Source organism: Lithobates pipiens, unplaced genomic scaffold (genome assembly GCF_037356315.1).
Source record: "Lithobates pipiens isolate NorthernLeopardFrog02 unplaced genomic scaffold, aLitPip1_a1.2 Scaffold_30, whole genome shotgun sequence".
In the NCBI taxonomy this organism is placed as follows: Eukaryota; Metazoa; Chordata; class Amphibia; order Anura; family Ranidae; genus Lithobates; species Lithobates pipiens.
In genome coordinates, this window is record NW_027507791.1 from 56,131,682 (window position 1) to 56,154,181 (window position 22,500).

Below are 22,500 nucleotides of genomic sequence, written 5' to 3' on the forward strand. Positions count from 1 at the left end.
AAAAGCTTGTCCACTGCCAAATTTTAAAGCAAGTGTAAACGAGCCCTAAGTGACAAGATTGCTTTACAGTTGATCTACTAAAGTCAAACTTCATGGTTTTGAGCTAAATAATATTTGTATGGTTACACCTTCTGTGCTTCTGTGATGCATTAAGAGTACATTTTGTGATTCAACAGGAAAGAAAAAGCAAGGCGATGCTTTGTTTATGAAACATGATACCGATTTGAGGACTGAGCGCCTAGCCGATCCATTTTTGGGAGTCTCTCCAGGTCTACGCAACCGATCCTTCCACAACGCTCTTCAGGGGGACCCAAGATATCTCCGGGATGCTGAATTCTCCAGGTTTGGCTTTGCCCAAGCCACGAAGATGGAAAGCGACCCATTTCGACGCGATTTTGAGTTTATGGAAAGTGAAAGACTCCGCCGGTTAGGTGTAGGACCTATGAATCTAGAAGATGCTCGTTTACGACATGCTTTTGGTGGTGAACGCTACCCAATGAGCCAAGAAGGGCAAATGATGCGCCGTCGGGCCAGTGATGGCCGATACCCGATGGGTAACGAAGACTTAATGATGCGTCGTCTTTCTGGTGATGGCCAGTACCCAATGAGTCAAGAAGATGTAATGATGCGCCGTCTTTCCGGTGATGGCCAGTACCCAATGAGTCAAGAAGATGTAATGAAGCGCCGTCTTTCTGGTGATGGCCAGTACCCAATGAGTCAAGAAGATGTAATGATGCGCCGTCTTTCTAGTGATGGCCAGTACCCAATGAGTCAAGAAGATGTAATGATGCGCCGTCTTTCTGGTGATGGCCAGTACCCAATGAGTCAAGATCGGATGATGCCCCCTCCTTCCAGTGAAGGTCAACCTCGAAGAAGTCGAGATGTCATGTTTTTGTTGCAGCGTGCTTTCTTGGATGCCCAACCTTCAGAAAATCGGGAAGGAGCCGGGCTGCAGAGTGGCTTCAGCCATGACCGACCCATGATGAGCCGTGAAGGGGCAGCTTTGCGCCAGGCACCTGCTGATGCCCGAAGTGGAATAAGTCAAGAGCGTTCAACAATGCGCTATGCTGCTGATGATGGCTATCCTATAAGGAATCAAGAGCCTTCAGCAATGGGCCATGCTGCTGAGGGTGGCTATCCTAAAATGAGCCAGAGAGATTCTAGGAAGAGAGCTACAGAAGCTGAAAACAGCATCACGGTTCCCCTTGCTCTGGGAGTGCCCTCTGCGATGAGTCAAAGACTGGTAGAATTGCGCCGTGCTGTTATGATGAACCCATATACGAAGGGTGACCGAGGCAAAACATTTAAAGGTAATGTGTGATAATTTAGCCTTTCTTTGGGTATTTAAGCTGTAGTGTTGTCAGGGGGATGTGTCATGGTGATTGTGCATGCTCTACACCAGGGGTATCCAACTTCATTTTACGGTTGGCCACATCAGCATTATGGTTGCCCTCAAAGGGCCGGTTGTATCGGTAAGACTCTAACCACTTGCCGACCATGCTCTAGCCAAATGATGGCTACAGTACGGCTGGCTAGTTCTGGGATGCCATCATATGATGGCGTGCCGCGATCGCGCCCCGGGAGGTGCGCTTTGTGATTTTACGATGTCCGGAGGACACTGCTGATCACAGATTGAGGTAAAGAGCTAATCGCCGGCTTTTTCCCACCTGATCACCTGTGTACAATCACAGCTGATCACTGATCTAAGCAGATGCTGGTTATCGGCACTCCTTTCCCCATGCTGGAGAAGAAAGCCGATAACCGGCTTCTCTTAAAGGTATGTGTACACTGATACTTTAGGGCACTGATTATCAGTGCAGTCCCAAAAGTGTCCACTTGTGTTGCCAATCTGTGCCCACCAGTGCCTCCACCTCGGTTTTACCTATTGGTAGTGCCCACCAGCACATATCTGTAAAGGAGAACATTTACCTGTTCTATAACAAACTAGAAAAAAAAAAATTGTTTTGTTTTCCCCCCAAAATCTTCAGTCTTTATTTAGCAAAAAATAAAAAACTCAGTGGTGATTAAATACTACCTAAAGAAAGCTTTATTTGTGTGAAAGAAATGATAAACATTTCATACGAGCACAGCGTTGTAGGACTGTGTGATTTGTCATTCAAAGTGTGAGAGCAATGAAAGCTGAAAATTGGCCTGGGCAGGAAGGGAGGTATAAGTACCATTAGGCAAGTGGTTGTATTTTAAGTGTATCTGCTCTTTATGATAACAGAGTGTGACCCTCCTTTTTTTCAACTGGCATAGAATTTTTATTCTCGTGATAATTATTAGCAGTTGACCAGACCGCCTCACCCTTCTTTACAGCAGATATCAAGAGCCCCCCCACCTCCCCTTATATCGCAGTGTACCCCCTTAACTTGTGCTGCTGCCTAGAAAAATTTGGGAGCAGAGCTGGGAAGCAGAAAGTGCAGGGTCTAGAGGACCACCAGGAGGGCTGGAGTCAGGGGGAGGCGGAGAAGAGAGGGTAATGTGGCTTCATAGAGAGCTGTAGGAGGCATTCTGTCCTCCATCACAGGTGCTAACTACTGAGGTGGAGATGAGCCTTTAAGCAGCTGCACAGAGAATGGCAGGATCTGGCAGAGGAGTTCTATTGTCCTCTCTGCTTCTGACTGCTGAGACATGGTGGGGGCGGAGACGAGGGGGGTGTCACAGCTGCAGGAGGGGAGCGAGGGCCACATAAAAGATGGCCTGAGTTGCCAGGTTTGGCACTCGGGCCTTGTGTTTGACACGTGTTCTACACATTTTGGTAGGCTTAAGGTGGTTGTAAACTCCAGTCATGAAGTTTGAACAAAGTGCACATATCTGTAGTGTTTACTTGTCTTTCCAAAGCTCTAAGTGTCGTTTCTCTCCTGTGCTCCGCTCCTCTGTTATCAGCAAAGTCACTTCTGACAAGTCCTTCGACACATGAGATAACATGAGCTCAAAATTTGTGTCAGAAGGAAGCTTATAGGGAGATCAGCATGGAGCTTGTCTATCTTCCTTCCTCTCTTCCTTCCTCTCTTCCTTCCTCTCTTCCTTCCTCTCTTCCTTCCTCTCTTCCTTCCTCTCTTCCTTCCTCTCTTCCTTCCTCTCTTCCTTCCTCTCTTCCTTCCTCTCTTCCTTCCTCTCTTCCTTCCTCTCTTCCTTCCTCTCTTCCTTCCTCTCTTCCTTCCTCTCTTCCTTCCTCTCTTCCTTCCTCTCTTCCTTCCTCTCTTCCTTCCTCTCTTCCTTCCTCTCTTCCTTCCTTCCCCTGTGTGGAGGGGGGGTGTTCCTTTCCTCCAATCAGCTCTCACACAGTGTAAGTGCAATCTTCCCACCCTTATTTACTGCTGAAAAATTAACACAATCTAGACTTTAGAAAGGGGAAGACAGCAGATAAACAAGTAAAAGTTATTGATTTGTTTCATCTCTGTGCATCATCTGAGGCTCTTCACTTCTCTGGGTATATGTGAGTTTACAACCACTTTGAACCACTGCCCATCCAGGCCAATTTTGTCATTTCTCTCCATGTAAAATTCATCATCTTCTTTTTTTTTTTTTCTTTTTTTTTTCTTTTTTGCTAGAAAATTACATAGAACCCCCAAACATTGTATATGTGTGTTGGTTTATTTATTTATTTTTTAAGCAAAGACCCTAGCTCAGTGATGGTGAACCTTGGTAACCCAGATGTTTTAGAACTACATTTCCCATGATGCTTAACTACACTGCATGAGCATCATGGGTAATGTAGTTCCAAAACATCTGTGGTGCCATAGTTCGCCATCACTGCCCTAGATGGCGGTCGTTGTAACTTTTTATCTCGCATGGTATTTGCGCAGCAATTTTTGAACACTTTTTTTGGGGGGGGGGGGGGAGTTTCGTGCTTTAAAATTTTTTTTTTTAAGTTAGCCCAATTTTTTTGCATAATGTGAAAGATGAAGTTAAGCCGAGTAAATAGATACCTCACACGTCACGTTTCAAATTTCAGTTGGAGGATTAGAATTAGTGCGAGAGAAATAACGTGTGGTTTGAACACCGTTTTCATATGTGGGTGGGACTTACTTATGCGGTCGCTTCTGCGTGTGGGCACAGGGACGCTTTCCCTTTTTTTTTATTTATTTTTTTTTTTTATTTTTTATTTTTTTTTTTTATATCATTCCCCCCCAAATAGAGCTTTCTTTTGGTGGTATTTGATCACCTGTGCGATTTTTAAATAAAAAAAAAAAAAAAAATTTAATTCGGTCTTTTTAATAAAAAAACAAACAAAAAAAAAAAACCGAATGTTTGTTTTAAAATTTTATAACTGGTCATTTTCATCTGCCATTGATGTACGCTGATGAGGTGGCAGTGATGGGCACTGATAGGCAGCACTTCTTCTAGGTGGCACTTATTGGCACCACTGGTGGGCATTGATAGGTGGCACTTGTGGGCACTGTTGGTCGGTATTAATGATGCATAATTGCCTCTTCCTCTTGGGGACCGATGTCCCTTTAAGATAAGCCGGTGATTGGCTTTTTTTTTTTCCTCCTCCGCTGTCAGCGTGAAAAAAAATAAAAAAGCCATCGCTGAGCTTTTGTTTACATCATGTGATCAGCTGTCATTGGCTGCCAGCTGATCACATGGTAAGGGGCCGGGATTGGCACATTACTCAGATCGGTGATCAACCGAGACTCGGCGATCACAGCGTGCCCACATCCGCGCTGTGGCCGTCATTTGGCCATAGCACTGGTGTCAGCTAGTTAAAGTGACGCAGTGCCGTATCACAAGAAAAATGGCCTGGTCATGAAGGGGTGGGGGAGGGGGGTAAACCTTCCGGGGCTGAGATAGTTAAAGGAATCTGCTTGAACAGAAATCTGGAAGCAGCTATTACTGGAAGAGCAAGTTCTAGCGTTACCTTGTCTTCATTTATAGGGGTGCCACCGACTTGGAGCAAGCGTATGCATATCGCATGAAAGAACGCCTGATTTGCATGTGCTTTTGTGGCAGCTCATTGACATGTAGAGGGGCAAGGCCGATTACGACAGCCCTGGTGGTCATACTTTGGTAAAACACATTGGCAGAGGAATTCTCTATTTGGGTTTCCCTTTAGCCTCTGTCAGGAGACCCCTTCTGTTTAGGCGTAAGATAATCCTTGTTGGTTTAAGAGGAAAACTCTGTGGCTGCTGGTGGCCATGCAATTTTTTTATTGATTTTTATTTTTTTTTTCTTCTTACATGAGTCTTGACAGTTGTGATTGTTGTGCATTCTATGCTAATCATCTTTTGTATATCTTGACAGACTTAAAGATGGCTTGGGCAAAGGACATAAGAGACAAAGTGAAGAGGTGAGCATATACAAGCTTTATGTGTAAGGGATGTCATCCAAAATATGATGGCTCGGGTTTTGTCTCGTCGATTTTACTCATGTCAGATGTCAGGGTTAACTTTTTGTATGATGTTGTAATTGATCTCTGTAGTGCCCCATTAGATCCCATCCAAAACTGCACATGGGCACTTCACATGTGTCCAAGGTGAGATTAAGGCCCCTTTCTCACCAGTGGAACGATCGGGACCGCCTGTCTGTTTTTCAGGCAGACCCGATCGGATCACCCATTGTTGTCTATGGGGCGGCGGGTGTTGGTCGAAAAAAAAAACAAAAAACAGACTGATGGGGAATACGTTCGCCATTCATCCGGCGGATCGAATGAAAGTCAGTCAGAACCAGAAATAGTTTCTATCCAACTGTCCCATAGAGGGCATCGGTCTGTGTCTGCGTCCGCTCTGCATAGCGGAGTGAACATGGATCTATCTGCCTGTTCAGCGGGGATCAGCGGAGGGATCCATTGCTGAGCAGGCGGCTCCACTTGGATGGATTCCGCCCATGTGAAGGGAGGCCTTAGGCCCTTTTCACACCAGCAGACCGGCAGGGTCTGTCTGTCCATTTAGTAGGCGGACCTGATTGGACCACCCATTGTTTCTATGGGGTGGCAGATATGTCAGCTACCTCCCTCCGGCATCCGATCAGATAAAATCCCCTAAAAATCTATGACAGGATACGTTCGCCATCCATCCAGCAGACTGGATGACTGTCTCATGGAAACGGGCATGCAGTCCGTTTCCATCTGACCGCACCATAAAGAACAGGCCTGTCATCCGCCTGCTCAGCGGGGGTCAGTGGACAGAAAATACAACTTGCCTACTATTAAAGCAGAGTTCCACCCCTTACCCCCCTACATTTGCCACCTTTCACGGGGGGAGCCGATACTTGTCAAATCCAGGTATCTGCTCCCACTTCCGGGGAAAGATCGGCACAGTCTGTGTGGCGAACTATGTGATGTCCGGCGCCTCATCCTTCCTACCCTCCGCTGCCTTCTGGGAGACGCACAGGTCCCAGAAGACAGCGGGACCATTCAGAATGAGCAGTGCAACATGCACGGTAGGAAACAGGCTGTGAAGCAAGGCTTCACTTCCTGTCTTCCCTTAGTAAGGATGCCAGTGCCTTCGGGGTGCTGACATTGTGGGCTCCCTGGACAGGTAAGTGTCCATATAGTAAAAGTCAGCAGCTATTTGTAGCTGCTGGCTTTTTAAATGTTTTTTCCCCAGGCTGAAGTCTGTTTTAACAAAAACACATTGTGAAAACACTGCAGGGGCTTGTTGAGCCTTCAGTTCATTGCCACTAAGAAAGTAATACCACTGACTGGCAGGATCAACAGGTCATTTTATTTTTTATTTTATTTATTTTTTTATAAGAGGAAAGCTTAACTGTCCGATGCCAGAATGTCAAAAGGAAGTAGAAGCTCTTGTATACAAAGTTAGTGTAAGTAGGGGTGGGATTTATTCTTGAATAAGGGCCCCAAGTATAGCCTAAGTCTAGGATCCAAGTGCGCTCCTCAGGGATACAGGATCTAACAGAGGGGCTTGGTAGCATCACATGGTGCAGAATAGAATCTCAGCACTGTTTTAGGCTGTGTTTACATGGGCATATCGCTGTTCACACAGGCACATCTTTACCCGCACGGCATTCTTGTGTATTTGCATGTAGTCCAATTCATTTTTATTGGGATGCAGTGGCTGCACAGACACAGCTGCTGGTCCTAATTTGAAAGTTGTGTTGGGTGTGTATCCCTGAAAACAGACAGTGAGCTTTGGGGGGGGGGGGGGGGGGGGATGGACACCCGCACGATTGTCAAATTGGGATCAGCGGCTGTGTCCTTGCAACCACTACATCCCAATAGAAATTAATGGGACCTCCTGCACTCTGATACATGGAACACCTGTGCAGTCCTCGTAGGCCAAGACGGCCCTTAGAAATGTGTTGAACTGGGTCTGGTTGATATTTTTTTTAGACTATATTGACATAGGGGACTAACACAAGTGCGAATGACAGCGGCAGGAATCTGGATTCCTGCAGCTGTTTCATCCACCTGTGAGTGGCTAGCTGCAGCCACGGGGCCCTGTACGCTTTAATGACAGGTCCTTGGCAGCTGCAGCTATCTGCCTAGCAAGCAATTACTTGCGGTTACTGGCACGGCTAAAGCAATCAGAAGATTATCGGCGTTGTAGTCAACATGAGAATGTAGCCTCAGGGCTCATTCACACACTGCCCAGATCTGCATATTCCTTCAGGGTGTATGGCCAGCTGTAGAAATGCAGCCTGCACAAATCAATGGTGAGCTTTGATGGTTTGCCTCCAGGGCCACTCAGCTCTCTGTAATCTTGCCATGTGCGATTACACGTGAACAGCTGTGGAGCTTGGCATTGATTTGTACTGGTTGAGCGGCCGCAGTTTGAAGGCAAACAGCCTTACTCACATTAGATCTGAGTGGTTTACATCTGTGGATGGTCTTGTGCATGAACCCTAAGGGTAAAAGGAATAAACGTTATCGCCAATTTGTCGTCTTAGTAGTCTAATCAATTCTAATTATTACAGAGTTGCTCCTTAATATTTATGTATTCAGCTTTTTTTTTTCTTCTGTTATACAGCGGAGTGTTGACTTTGGAAGGTGACAAAGAAAAGGTGAGTCGTTTATTATTACTGCTAGTTTGAAGCTATAAAGCAGGGATATGCAATTTAGCGGACCTCCAGCTGTTGCAAAACTACAAGTCCCATCATGCCTCTGCCTCTGGATGACATGCTTGTGGCTGTCAGTCTTGCTATGCCTCAGCGCTGAAGTGGTTCGGATATAGATTCATGGTGCCAAACCTGTAGGACCTGCAGCTTGCAAGAGCATTGATTTGTAAAGGGGGATGTAATATCTGTGATCTCTAGCGGTCTCTTGTCACAGACCCCAGGAATATATATACTGGATGTAATCTGGCACGTGCACTTACAGATAGTTGATCTTGGGTAGCAGAGGGCTTTAATAAAGTTTTACCTTTCCCCCCCCCTAGGATCCTGACAAGTGTGAGCTGGAGGACTTCTGGTGCAATGATGAGCTCTATGATTACTTGGTAAAGTGTTTTTCCCTTCCATATCATTTTCATTCTTCATTTTACTAAACCTTTTCCTCTTTACTCCTTATCCTTTGTTTCCTCTAGTCCACTTTTTCCATTCCCCTTTCTTAACTTTGTTTCCCATTGCTCCTCTTTACTTTTTCTTTCTCTTGCTCCAAGTACTGGGATTGTACAACTTCCTGTCCAATCCGATCTCTGCATTTTACAGCATCATTGTGAAAATGTTGTTTATTCTCAACTTCAGGCAAACTTTGTTGTGAAAGGCAAGGAAGATGTGCAATACGTGTTGAAAGTCACCGATAGCTTTGCAAATGCATTGGTGCGGCACAAGAAACGCACGGAAGAGCTAAAGGCCAAGATTGCCCTGGAAAAAAAGAAATTGGAAGAGGAAAAAAAGAAATTGGAAGAGGAGAAAAAGGTAAGGTTTTTTTTTGTTGTTTTGTTTTGTTTTTTCCTTCTATTCTGGGATTAGGAAATCTAACTTCACTGTATTGGAAAATACAGAAATCCTCTTTACTGCTTCTTGCCAGTTCCTGTGCTGCTCCGATTCAGAGTTCAAACTTTCTGAATGTAAAACCAGCCAATGAAATCCTATGAAAGCTTTAACAAAGTCATTTAAATTGCAAAGTCATTTTAATTTTTTCCTTCATTTTGGACTGACCTAAAATAATTCCTTGTTATCCCAATTCGAAGGTCCTTGTTCAAGCACTTCCTGATATAGGGTGACCACGTTCTGTCTCTGTGTTGCCCATGTTATCGCATGGGCTTCTGATGGAGACCACAAGTGGCCCTCTCAAATTACATTACACATATATTCTGATCAGCCATAACATTATGACCACCCGCCTGATATTGAGTATGTCCCCTTTTGCTACCAAAACAGCCCAGACCTGATGACGGGTTGGACTCCACTAGACCTATGACAGTATGATGTGTTATCTGGTGCCAAGCCGTCAGTAGCAGATCTTTTAAAGTGGTTGTACGCTTTGTACAACCACTTTTACCTACAGGTAAGTAGGTGCTTGGAATATCTCCTTAACCTCCATGGTTTAGGAGTTATTTACAAAAAAGCTGTGCGCCAATGACTGTGGCGCATGCACACTTTAGAAAGGGCAGATCATGCCCTTTCTAATAAGAGTCATGCCGTGACTGTTGGCTCCTGTTCGCATGTGCGGGAGTGACGTCACGCAACTTCGGCCAGTCACAGAGCCAGAGTTTGCAGCCCCGGAAGGAAGAGGGGTGAAAATGGACCCTCGCCGCTAGTGGGGACAGCGGTGACATCACAGGCTTCGGTTTCAGGTAAGTGACTCATAATGGGCTACTATGCGGTGCATAGTAGCCCATTACGCTTTCCTCTTTGCAGGGAAATAAAGAGGAAGTAACACCCAGCAGGGTTTACTTAGTCTTTAAGTCCTATAAGTTGTGCGGAGGAGGGCCTCCATGGATCAGACTTTTCCAGTCCGGTTGGTTTCTTTCTAGCAGATGCTCTATTGGATTGAGATCTGGAGAGTTTGGAGGCCAGTTTCACACCTTGAACTCGTGTTCCTAAAACCATTCTTGAACCATCTTTGCAGTGTGGCAGGATGCCATTATCCTTCTGAAAATGGGCACTGCCATCAGGGAATACAGTTTCCATGAAAAACTGTAATTGGTCAGCAGTCATGTTTAGGTAGGCGGTATGTGTGAAAGTAACATCTACATGAATGGCAGGAGCCAAGATTGCCCAAAGCGTTACACTGCTTTGCCTGGTTTACCACCTTCTTATAACACTGGTGCCATCTCTTCCCCAGGTTGGGGATGGCTCCCGGCCTTTCACATGATGTAGAAGAAAACATGGTTCATCAGACCTGGCCACCTTGCATTGCTCTGTGGTCCAGTTCTGATGCTCACGTGGCCATTGTTGGAAATTTGAGCTTTTGGGTTTCACCATGGGTCTAGCCCGGTGTTTCTCAAACTTTTTGGTCTTGCGCACCAAAAAAAATCTAAAAAAAAAATGTCATAGCACGCCTGAAAAGATTTAACAAAAGATAAATTCACGTGAATCCCTTGATGGGATCCCAGTTAGGGAAGTGTTGTAAGGTACTAACAATTGCCTGGGGGGGGGGGAGGAGGAGAGAGAGTCCCTATGAGATGCAGGGCCATCTCAGTGAGGATCTCGCCGTTCACTAGTGATGTGCTGGACTCCTCTCCCGGGTGGCTGAGGGGAATGCCTGCAGGTAGCCAGAGACTATCTGCTGTCTCTCCTCTGTTTCCTACAGCAGGTCTTCCTCTTGGCTCGGTTTTCCAGTGAGTCACTGGGCAGAGAGTAGCGGAGGTATGGGAGCCTTGAACGATTCGTTGTGAGCCTCGGTTCACACAGGATGTTTTATGGATTGATCGGCTTGTGAAGGGTTTGCGAGGGCTAGGCGCAATCGCTATGGGGTGACAAATGCTGTGGCAGGTTCCTCACACTTCCCCACTGAGTGAGTGGGCTAGAACTGCTATGAGAAGCCAGTAGATGATCCGTGGAGAGCAGGCATCGGGTATAAAGGCTGGTGCAGGCGCACCTTCAATTCTCCCGTGCCATGCCACAGTTTGAGAAACGCTGGTCTAGCCATCATATTTTGACCCTTGTCCAAATTGTTCAAACCCTTACGCTTGCGCGCTCTCTCTCCCTCTCCCCCTCTCCCCCCTCTCTCCCTCTCTCTCTCTCTCTCTCTCTCTCCCTCCCTCTCTCTCTCCCTCCCTCTCTCTCTCTCTCCCTCTCTCCCTCTCTCCCTCTCTCCCTCTCCCTCCTTTTTTTTTTTAATTATATACAAATTGTATTATGTTCTACTTTTTATAATAGCTTTTGAAGTACTTTTGTGTTTAAAAAAATAAAAAAAGTCAAGAAAAAATGCATCCCTTTTTCAGATTGTATGTATGTCTTCCCATTGGTCCGTTGAGCTTCCGTTGCGATGTAATGCACCTCTTTTGAAATGCATTGAATATGAATCAAAAATGTGCCCATGTTGCCTTTTTTTTATATATTTTTTTTTTTATGTGGTTTTGGAGTCACATGACCTAATTGTAGTAAAATCAAATGCGTTTTTCATGGCCATTATCAGCAGCTTTTTTTTTTTTTTTTTTTCCTATCGCCAAAATGCCAAAGGCTCTTTTCAGCCAATATATATAAGATAAACTCTTCTGAGAAATGTCATGCAGCTGTCACTGGAGTGTATGTAGACAGGAAGAGGCTACAGGAAGTCCATAATGCACAGATTTGATAGATTATGTTATAAATATGCAGAGATTTGTTCTTGAAATGTTCTTGTTGTCTCATAGGCCTTTATGAGAAAAGCTGGGCTTAAAAAAGCGCCTCGCAGCACAAAAGAGCGAGCAAAGTCCCCTCCGGCTGGAGCACCTCCTAGAAAACAAGGTAACAACTTCTTCTCGTTTTAATCGCTTAAAGTGGTGTTTGTAAAACTTTTTTTTTTTAACTCCCCTCTAAATGCCTGTTTCTAGGGGGTCCCTTGTAGTCTGCCTCCTTCAGTGCCTGGGCTCTTGACGTCCCTTCCCCTTGGCGCAAAAAGGGCTCAGCTCTGCCCCCTCTCCTGTCAGTCATCTGGGACACGTGACAGGTCCCAGATGACTGCGCCAGCCAATCGCAGCACACGGCGCCGCTTGTGCATGCGCAGTGGGTGCCCAGCTGTGAAGCCACAGCGGGTGCCCACAGTTAGAATGCCGGCACTGCCAAGCGGAGGGGGGGGGGACGAGTGGGGCTTCGTTCCCCCGCATTGCTGGACTCTGGGACAGGTAAGTGTCCATGTTTTAAAAGTCAGCAGCTGCAGTATTTGTAGCTGCTGACTTTTATTTTTTAGGGGGAACACCTCTTTAAGGACCAGCTGCCGCAGTTATACTGCAGCAATGTGACTCGATCCGGCAAATCGCCATAGGCGTACGTCGGATCGTGCACAGCTATTTTGTGGGCATTAGTGAGGTCTCACTTATGATTTGTACAGGGGGGCAAAGATGATCTCTCTCTCTCTCTCCCTCTCCCCCCCTCAAGTGCATAACTTTACATTAATCAACATTTAACCCCATCTGCCACATAGTCGCCCAATTAGACAGAGCATTGAGGTTGACTTGTAAATTGGAGACATCCTGTAAGGACGTTATTCCACTGCATAGCCTGGTGTCATCTGCAAAGATGGAAATGGTACTTTTTTAATTCCAGACCCAATATCATTTATAACGATAATAAAGAGTAAGGGTCCCAACACTGAACCTTGGGGTACATCACTGATCACCTTAGACCAGGGGTCTCAAACTGGTGGCCCTCCAGCTGTTGCAAAACTATAAGTCCCATGAAGCATTGCAGGGCTAACGATTACAAGCATGACTCCCACAGGCATGATGGGACTTGTAGTTTTGTAACAGCTGGAGGGCCACCACTTTGAGACCCCTGCCTTAGACCATTCAGAGTAAGAATTATTAACCAGTACTCTCTGAATTCTGTCTTTTAGACGGTTTTCTATCCATTTACAAATCAACGCCATTTTTGTTTGGGTGCAGTGTCATCCGATCGTGCAATTGTCAAAGAGATGCAGTTCTGTATTGCAAAAAATGGGCTGGTCATTAGGGGGGAAATCTTCCGGGGCTGAAGTGGTTAAAGCCACCCTTGAACTCCGGCACGTGACTTTGCCTAGGCTGAGATGATATGAACAGTCTGCTGCAAGCGGAAGAAGAAATGTTATCAGTCTCCTGTGTTCAGAGACTGTACATTGTAACTTTTCAGCAAGGCAAGAGGCCGAAGCAGGCGATGATCTGCATTTAGACATTTGTGAATACGGCCAAGAACTGCTACAGATACCAGAATTTTACGTGCCTGTGTCATATCTGAGCCACCATTTCCATACAGGAAGTAGGCGGAGATGATGATACTTGAACAAAGATGGTGGTAGTGTTTGGAAGGGAAATGCATGTAAAGGTGTTGTCAGGAGAGGAGTGTTCTATATGCGTACATTACAATTTTTAGCTTTAATTCGATGTGTCATGTTTTTTTTTTTTTTTTTTTTTTTTTTTTTTTTTTTTTTTTATGCGAACCCTCATTTCACACAAGTGGAGGGAAGATGTGAGTTGTTGTTGCTGACTGCCATAAGTGAGGGTCACTCCGGATAAAGGTTTTACCTCTTTTGTACAATTCACATGTCATGTTTTCCTTGCAGCCCGCTCAGAACTCAGCTCCAGTGCCAAGCCTCTGTTTCCTAGTGCTTCATCCATAAGCCCCGCTGCACCCGCTCCTCCGCCTAAATCTCCGATGAACCTTTCGTTTGACTCCTACCGCCCTAAAGGTACCTTGTCGCTTCTGTAATCGCAATTTTTATCCTCTGCGTTTTTGATTCACAAAAAAATAAATCAGTTTTGGCCGAATAACCTCTTGGCACTGAGCGCACACAAATATGCCGCCTTGGGGCCGAGCGGTCGCATATTTGCATGCAATCTTTAGAGTTGTGCCGTGAGCGTGCTCCTGGCACAGTTACCGGTGGCTAACAAAGTTTGTTTCGGGAGCTTTCTGTTTGTGAGCACAGTGACACGGTTGTCATGTGACCATAAGCCATGCTCCACCGCTTGCCATTCTAAACCCCTTAAGGGGCTGGTGTTGGCTTAAAATTGTTGATGTTAAAGCGGAGTTCCACCCAGAAATGGAACTTCCGCTGATCTGGTTCCTGCCCCCCCTCCGGTGTCGCATTTGGCACCTTTTCAAGGGGGGAGTGGATACCTGTATAATACAGGTATTTGCTCCCACTTCCAGCCAAAGAGCGCCACAGAATCTGTGGCAAACTACGCCATGTCTGGCCCCTCCTCCGTCCCCTGCTGTCTTCTGGGAGACGCACAGGTCCCAGAAAACGGCAGGGACCAATGAGGGCGCGACTCGCGAATGCGCAGTAGGGAACCAGGCTGTGATTCCCTTACTGAAGATGGCGATGCCTCCACCTGAGGGACGGGACGGCTTCGGGTGAGGACATCGCGGGTGCCCTGGACACATAGGTGTCCTTATTTTAAAAGGCAGCAGCTATTTGTAGCTGCTGACTTTTGATCTCTTCTCTTTTGCAGGTGGGACTCTGCTTTATACCCAAAAGCATACATTTATTGCAGCTTACCAATTCTTAGGTGTGATGGATGCATTCATATTTTTAAGAGTACATTACTGTGGGGGGTTGGGGGGCACAGGACACTGACACCATAAAAGTGCATTTGAAATTGCACTGAAAGTGTACTTGGAAGTAGATCCGAGGGGGGGCATGCAAGGAAAATAAAAAAGCAGCATTTTTAGCTTGCAGCTGATTGGATGATAAAATCGGCAGAGCTTCCCCTCACTTCAAATCGTCCCCCTTTTACAGCAACTGCACTTCCAAGTGCACTTTAGACTTGTATTGCAAAGTGGATTTGTCTTTCGTAAATCTCCAATGGGTTTGTTTCACTGACAAATTATGACAACACTTTTTTTTTTTTTTTTTTTTTGTTTTATTATTTTTATTAAATTTCAAAAGTTCAAATACAAAACGGTCTACTATGTCTACTGAGCATACCCAGGCTTGGTACAACAGCACACAACATACTTTGAATAGTAGGCGTTGGGCTTCCTCATTTTTACGTTTTTATATTTCTATTTTTTAGAACCTGGAGGAAACCGACAGCAAAATCGGCAGAAGGGCCCCGCGGGGAGGCAGGAACGGCCTCAACCAAAGCAAATGTATGGGGCAGCATCTAGTAGACCTCAAGGTAAGAACTTTTGGCCTTTTTTTACTTTAATGGTTCACCTTTTTTAATCTGGCCATCGTTGGATTTACAGATCCTGGTGTTGTCTGGGAGATGCTTGTGCCTGCTGCTTAAATTTTTATTTTTGCTGCCAGAATTTCCCCCCAAAAAATTATACTGTGCCCTTTGGTTGAAGCGTTATTAAACCCGAAAGAAAAAATGTAATATATTGCAGCTTACCAATCAATAGATGCAGTGGCTGCATCAGTTTTCTTTTTTTTCACCTGGTGATCTGGCCACAGTATTGGAGTTCCCCACTCTGGATGAAGGAGCACATGGGGCACTGAAGACAGCAGCATTGCGGGGGGGGGGGGGGGGTGTTAGATGTACTAGCAGATTTTAAAAATACGAAACAGATTAAAACCAAACTCCAGCTAACCCTATATAAGCAGTTACAGCAAACCTGAAGACGTTCGGACCAATCCACCTCTTCTGGGGTCCCTCAGTGGCACTCCTTGCTCCTCCTCCTTCTCACGTGCCCAATTTGTGTCCACTCGTGCGGACGTGCTCCCATGTCCTGCTATTCACACAATAAGCAGGCCTGTGTCATTGGATGTGATTGACAGCAGCGGGAGCCAATGGCTGCGCTGCTATCAATCCATCCATTTGGGACCCGAGACACTGGCTTTTGCTGGTGTGCTCATCACCGGCACGAGGGGGTACAGATAAGTAGAAGGGCTCGGGGGGGGGGGGCTGCAGCATTACAGGAGGCTTTTCACCTCAATGCATTAAGGTGAAATACCTCAATGGTTTACAACCCCTTTAAAAGTCAGCAACTATGGTATTTGTAGTTGCTGACTGTTTTTTTTTTTTTTTGTTTTGTTTTTTTCCCCATACAGAAACTCCTCTTTTTAAGCCCATTCTTTTTTGAAGGCTCAAATTGCACCGCATTCACATCAACATTTTATTTTTATTTTATTTTTTTGCATCACTGGAATCTGATGGCATGGGTGTTTTATACCCATGTGGTCCATTTCAGGAAAATTCACTACTTTTGTGTGCATCATTCATTTTTAATATAGACCCACATCAGATCCCAAAACACATTGTGGTGCCGGAAACGCCCAGAATTTGCTGTGTTTCCTGCACCGTGTCATTGTGAACCAGGGCTGAAAGTCTGCCCCAAAATGGCTTTCAGGTAAAATAATGCAGTAATGGCACGAATGGGGCAGATTTACTAAAACTGGAAATGCAAAATCTGGTGTAGTTCTTCAGAGAAACCAATCGGCTTCCAGATTTTTGAACAAGCTGAAGTTAGAAGCTGATTGGCTACCACGCAGCTGTGAATGGTAGCCAAAATCGGCTTCTAACTTCAGCTTGTTCAAAAACCTGGAAGCTGATTGGTTTCCCTGCAGAACTACACCAGATTTTGCACTCTGCCGCTTTAGTAAATTGATCCCAATGTGTTCTGCAAAACTCGCTGATAATGAAATCTCACTGCTGAAGGAGAGCTGGTTGGTTGTTTGGCCTGCCCTCCTCCAGTCAAATCTGATCAGTTTTGGATAACCGACACTCACAATCCTTACAGGAGCACCGACAGTAAGCACAACTCCACATCAGCAATCGCCCGCCTCCACGGCCAGTCAGTCTGGAACTTATCCTAATGCAAAATCATCTTTTGGGAAGGATCCAAGCAGACCTGGTAAAGTATATTTTATGTTTGTTGTGTGCAGAGATCTCCAGATCCCGGCATGGGTCTGGTTGTCTGCCATACATCTTCTTTTTTTTTTTTTTTTTTTTCTTCTTCTTTTGGCCAGATGCAAATTACAGCAAAGCTGTCCCTTACAAGTCTTGGGCCTCTCCTCTTATATGCTATGGGCTGTAGCTTTATAAAAAAAAAAGCTTAAAGTGTATGTAGAGTCCAAGCTGTTTTGGCTTAAAACCCATCAGGTTTTCATTGATATCTGTGTCCCCTGCTGGGAAGAGGCTTTTTTTTATTTTTTTATATCTTTTGCTTTTAAAGGTAGAGGAGAGATTTGGGGTCTTATTTACCCCAGATCTCTCCATAAAGAGGACCTATCATCCCATATTTACAAGGGATGTTTTACATTTCATGTAAAAGAAAAAAAATTACAGGGACAGTGTAAAAATAAAATAAGATTTTATTTTTTTCCTTAAAAAATTTGGTCCGACGGACCAAATACGACGCAAGGGCAGCTATTGGCTATTGAACATCCTTGTTTAGTCCCGTCTTGCGTCATCACCTTTAAAACCAACGGACTTTTCGAACGGACTTAGTCCGTTCGTGTGTGGCCAAGTCCGTTCGTTCGGAAAGTCCGTCGGAACTCCGCCAAAAGTCTGTCGGGAAGACCGCCGGACCTAGTCTGCTGGAAAGTCCGGTTGTGTGTACAGGGCATTAGTCTTTTTTCTTAGGCCTGTTTCACACTGATGTGTGAACAGCAAGCTTTGACAAAGATTAACTGTCAGCAAGTGCTATTGAAGCTTTTAAAGTACCATTCAGCTCCAGTTTGTAAATGTTGAACACAGATCCTAATGGGAGTGCAGATTGCCACTTTAAACAAGCTGCTTGCAGGCTTCAATGTGTGTTGAAAATCTGCTAGCAGCTTGTTTAACCACATGACCTCCGGTAGATTTACTACCTCCCTCCCCCCTTCATGACCAGGCCATTTATTTATTTTTTTGCTATATGGCACTGCGCTACTTTTAACTGACAAGGTCGTGTGGCCCTGTATCAAATAAAATTTGTCTTCCCTGGCTAGTAGCTCAGGACCTGAAATTTTGAGGCCTGACTTATGTATAGGTGATTCTGCACAGGAGAGCCAACCTGTAGCAGTAAATCTGCTATGGGGTGGTCCTGAAGCCGTTAAAGCAGTCAACACTCCTGTTAGAATCTGTGTTCAACATTTACAATCTGGAGCTGACTGGTAATTTTAAAAGCTTCAACAACGCTCGCTGAAAGCTCTGCAAATGCTTTGTCAAAGCTTGGTGTTCACACCGCCCTTTATACAAGCTAAAGCCCTTGTGCCACGGCCCCCCCAGACCAAAATGAATGATTAACGCCACAGCCCCACTATCAAACTGTCAGATCTTCTTCTTTTTTTTTTCTTTTTTTTTTCTTTGTTGCTCGGAGTTGGACTTAGAAACTTTTATTTACCAAGTTCCGCTCTGAACATATTTTTCATCTTGGTTACAATGGAGCAGGATTCTATCCATAAACAGGTCTTTATGGCTGTTCTATGCTTTCACTGGCATCATATGCCTGATTTAGAGGTCCTGCATGACTCCAAAACTTTGCACCACCTTGTGTTGTGATCATGCAATCAATTAAATCGTTTGTACGCCACTTTGTGCTGTTCCTTGGTGTGCTGGCAAATATCTACATTCTCACTGGGATATTCTCTCACACTCTTCATCCTGGGTGTGTGGAGTGTTAAGTTGGGCTTGGCATTCCAGTTAAAGTGGTTGTAAACCCTTACAAACCTTAATCTAGGCTTACCTGTAGGTCCAAGAAATATCTCCCAAACCTATACGGTTTAGGAGATATTTGCCCGTAGACAGCGGCGCACAGGCGCACTGAGCGTGGCATCCTCGATGACGAAGATGCCGCGCGTCTCGGCTCCCGTGCGCGGGAGTGACGTCATTGCGGCTTCGCCGAATGACAGCTGCGGAGCTGCGAGACCCACCGAGAAGATGGATGCGGCGGACTACAGGGGACAGCGGTGACTTCGCTGGCTCCTGTGTCAGGTAAGTGACACATAATGGGCTACTATGTGATGCATAGTAGTCAATTATGCTTTACCTTTGCAGGGAATGAAAGAGGAAGTAAACTCATCAGGGTTTACTTCCTCTTTAAGCAATGGTTATCCCTGGTCTATGTGGATTTTACATATTTTCCAGTAGTAAGTCACACGGAAAGCAAGTGATAAAGCATTTGCCTCCCCCCTTCCCCCTTTGAGTCACAGAAATATAAAGAGAAATCACAGGTTGGTGACGCAAGTAGTTCAGGTTTGGTGAGTATCCATCAATAACTTTTGTAAAAGTCTTGAAACAAAACTATCTTTTTAGTCCCTGGTGACAGGGCAACAATAATAATACTATACATGCTACTACAACCCAGAAACACCCTATTAATATCAGGTATTTTTCTATTTAAAGGTTTTGCTTCTAGCACGCAACCTACTTCGAGTCAGCAAACTCTTGGCCCCAAAGGTAATAGACAAGACACTGTCGGTGAGATGAAGCCATCCTTAAATCAATCAAGACAAACCTCAGTTGGGCAACAAAGACCAACTTTTGATCAGCCAAGACCAACCATAAATGATGACCGATCCTCAATGAATACACGGGGCCAACCTTTTGATCAGTCAAGATCATCCACGCTTGGCTCAAGGCCACCTATACATGACTCGAGACCACTAACAAATGAATCCAGGCAACCCTGGCATGATCAGAGGCCATCTTTTGATCAGTCAAGACCACCTTTAAATGAGTCAAGACCAGCTATAAATGAGCCAAGATCAGACATGAATGATACAAGACAGCAGTTTGAATCAAGGCCAGCCTATGGTGAGATGAGATCATCTCTGAATGAGCAAAGGCCACCATTCAGTGGGTCAAGACAACCAGAGACAAGGCCACCCTTCAGAGAGTCAAAACCACAAGAGCAAAGGACAATGTTTAGTGAGTCAAGGCAAAACTTCAGTGAGTCAAAACCACCAGAGTTAAGACCATCCTTCAGTGGATCAAGACCACCAGAACCAAGGGAAATTTTGGCTCGTGAATCAAGACCACCCTTCAATGAATCAAAACCACCAGAAACAAAGCATCCTTACAGTGAGCCAAGGCCATTGTTCAGTGACTCAAAACCACTACAGCCTAGGCCAACTTTCAGTGAATCAAAACCACCACAACAAAGGCCAACCTTTAATGAGTCAAGACATCCAGAATTGAGGCCACCCTATGGTGAGTTGAGACCACAGGAGGCAAGGCAACCCTATGGCGAGTCGAGACCACAGGAGTCAAGGCAACCCTATGGCGAGTCGAGACCACAGGAGTCAAGGCAACCCTATGGCGAGTCGAGACCACAGGAGGCAAGGCAACCCTATGGTGAGTCGAGACCACAGGAGGCAAGGCAACCCTATGGCGAGTCGAGGCCACAGGAGGCAAGGCAACCCTATGGCGAGTCGAGGCCACAGGAGGCAAGGCAACCCTATGGCGAGTCGAGACCACAGGAGGCAAGTCAACCCTATGGCGAGTCGAGACCACAGGCGCCAAGGCAACCCTATGGCGTGTCGAGACCACAGGAGGCAAGGCAACCCTATGGCGAGTCGAGACCACAGGAGCCAAGGCAACCCTACAGTGTGTCGAGACCACAGCAGCCAAGGCAGCCCTATAGCGAGTCAAGACCACAGCAGCCCTTCAGTGAGTCGAGACCTCTCGAGCCAAGGCAGCCGTACGGCGCGTCAAGACCTCTTGAGCCAAAGCAACCCTACGGCGAGCCAAAGCAACCCTACGGCGAGCCAAAGCAACCCTACGGCGAGCCAAAGCAACCCTACGGCGAGCCAAAGCAACCCTACGGCGAGCCAAAGCAACCCTACGGCGAGCCAAGGCAACCCTACGGCGAGCCAAGGCAACCCTGCGGCGAGCCAAGGCCGCTAGAGCCAAGGCAACCCTACGGCGAGTCGAGGCCGCTAGAGCCAAGGCAACCCTACGGCGAGTCGAGGCCGCTAGAGCCAAGGCAACCCTACGGCGAGTCGAGGCCGCTAGAGCCAAGGCAACCCTACGGCGAGTCGAGGCCGCTAGAGCCAAGGCAACCCTACGGCGAGTCGAGGCCGCTAGAGCCAAGGCAACCCTACGGCGAGTCGAGGCCGCTAGAGCCAAGGCAACCCTACGGCGAGTCGAGGCCGCTAGAGCCAAGGCAACCCTACGGCGAGTCGAGGCCGCTAGAGCCAAGGCAACCCTACGGCGAGTCGAGGCCGCTAGAGCCAAGGCAACCCTACGGCGAGTCGAGGCCGCTAGAGCCAAGGCAACCCTACGGCGAGTCGAGGCCGCTAGAGCCAAGGCAGCCCTACGGCGAGTCGAGGCCGCTAGAGCCAAGGCAACCCTACGGCGAGTCGAGGCCGCTAGAGCCAAGGCAACCCTACGGCGGGTCGAGGCCGCTAGAGCCAAGGCAACCCTACGGTGGGTCGAGGCCGCTAGAGCCAAGGCAACCCTACGGTGGGTCGAGGCCGCTAGAGCCAAGGCAACCCTACGGTGGGTCGAGGCCGCTAGAGCCAAGGCAACCCTACGTTGAGTCAAGGCCGCTAGAGCCAAGGCAACCCTACGTTGAGTCAAGGCCGCTAGAGCCAAGGCAACCCTACATTGAGTCAAGACCACAGGAGCCAACGCAACCCTACAGTGGGCCAAAACTGCCAGAGCCAACGCAACCCTACAGTGGGCCAAAACTGCCAGAGCCAACGCAACCCTACAGTGGGCCAAAACTGCCAGAGCCAAGGCAACCCAACAGTGAGGCAAAACCACCGGAACCAAAGCAACCCAACAGTGAGGCAAAACCACCGGAACCAAAGCAACCCAACAGTGAGGCAAAACCACCGGAACCAAAGCAACCCAACAGTGAGTCAAAACCCCCGGAGCCAAGGCAACCCAACAGTGAGTCGAAACCCCCGGAGCCAAGGCAACCCTACAGCGAGTCGAAACCCCCGGAGCCAAGGCAACCCTACAGCGAGTCGAAACCCCCGGAGCCAAGGCAACCCTACAGCGAGTCGAAACCCCCGGAGCCAAGGCAACCCTACATCGAGTCAAAACCCTCGGAGCCAAGGGAACCTTTAACTGAGACAAGACCACCAGAACCAAGGGAATCTAGGCTGCCCTTAAATCAGTCAGGAACCCCCTTCAATCAACAGAGCTCATCCTTCAGTCAGTCAAGACCTCCATTAAATCAGCCGAGTCTTCCTTTTAATAATTCCATACCACCAAGACCACACTATGGTACGTCAATCTGATTTACAGGTATTTCTTTAGTATATTGGTTATCCTCCCATCAAGTGTACACATATGTGGCCTCGCAGAACTGGGTTTTTTAATCCATGGGGCCCACATATATGTGCTGCTGTGTTTATGCTGAGAGCGCTCTGTACGTTACCACCACAGAGACTGAGCTGTCAGAGCAGTGGTTGTCAATGTATGTGCTAAAGGGGGCCTCAAACGCGACCCCTGACATCACCAAAGGGCCAAATATCATGTTCAATATATGTAATGCTTGAGAGGACTGTCAAATTGCAGACCTAATAGTGGAAATGAGGATATGCTGCAGAAGACAATCGGAAGCTGGGAACATGTTTCTTGAGACTAGTAG

General features: G+C 46.6%; 1 protein-coding gene across 5 annotated transcripts in view; it reads left to right on the forward strand.

Annotated features, from left to right (window-relative positions):
- Positions 1–22,500, forward strand: part of LOC143942856 (uncharacterized) — a 60,243-nt gene that overhangs the window by 28,305 nt on the left and 9,438 nt on the right. For 3 of the 5 annotated variants that reach the window (XM_077464259.1, XM_077464260.1, XM_077464258.1), the window contains exons 9-18: positions 177–1,310; positions 5,251–5,296; positions 7,935–7,968; positions 8,343–8,402; positions 8,650–8,823; positions 11,709–11,802; positions 13,592–13,717; positions 15,045–15,149; positions 16,714–16,827; positions 19,302–22,133. In XM_077464259.1, coding sequence (XP_077320385.1) covers positions 177–1,310; positions 5,251–5,296; positions 7,935–7,968; positions 8,343–8,402; positions 8,650–8,823; positions 11,709–11,802; positions 13,592–13,717; positions 15,045–15,149; positions 16,714–16,827; positions 19,302–22,133 — 4,719 coding nt within the window. The remainder of the gene's footprint in view (positions 1–176; positions 1,311–5,250; positions 5,297–7,934; positions 7,969–8,342; positions 8,403–8,649; positions 8,824–11,708; positions 11,803–13,591; positions 13,718–15,044; positions 15,150–16,713; positions 16,828–19,301; positions 22,134–22,500) is intronic. The other 2 variants (XM_077464262.1, XM_077464261.1) reach the window with 2 other exon arrangements.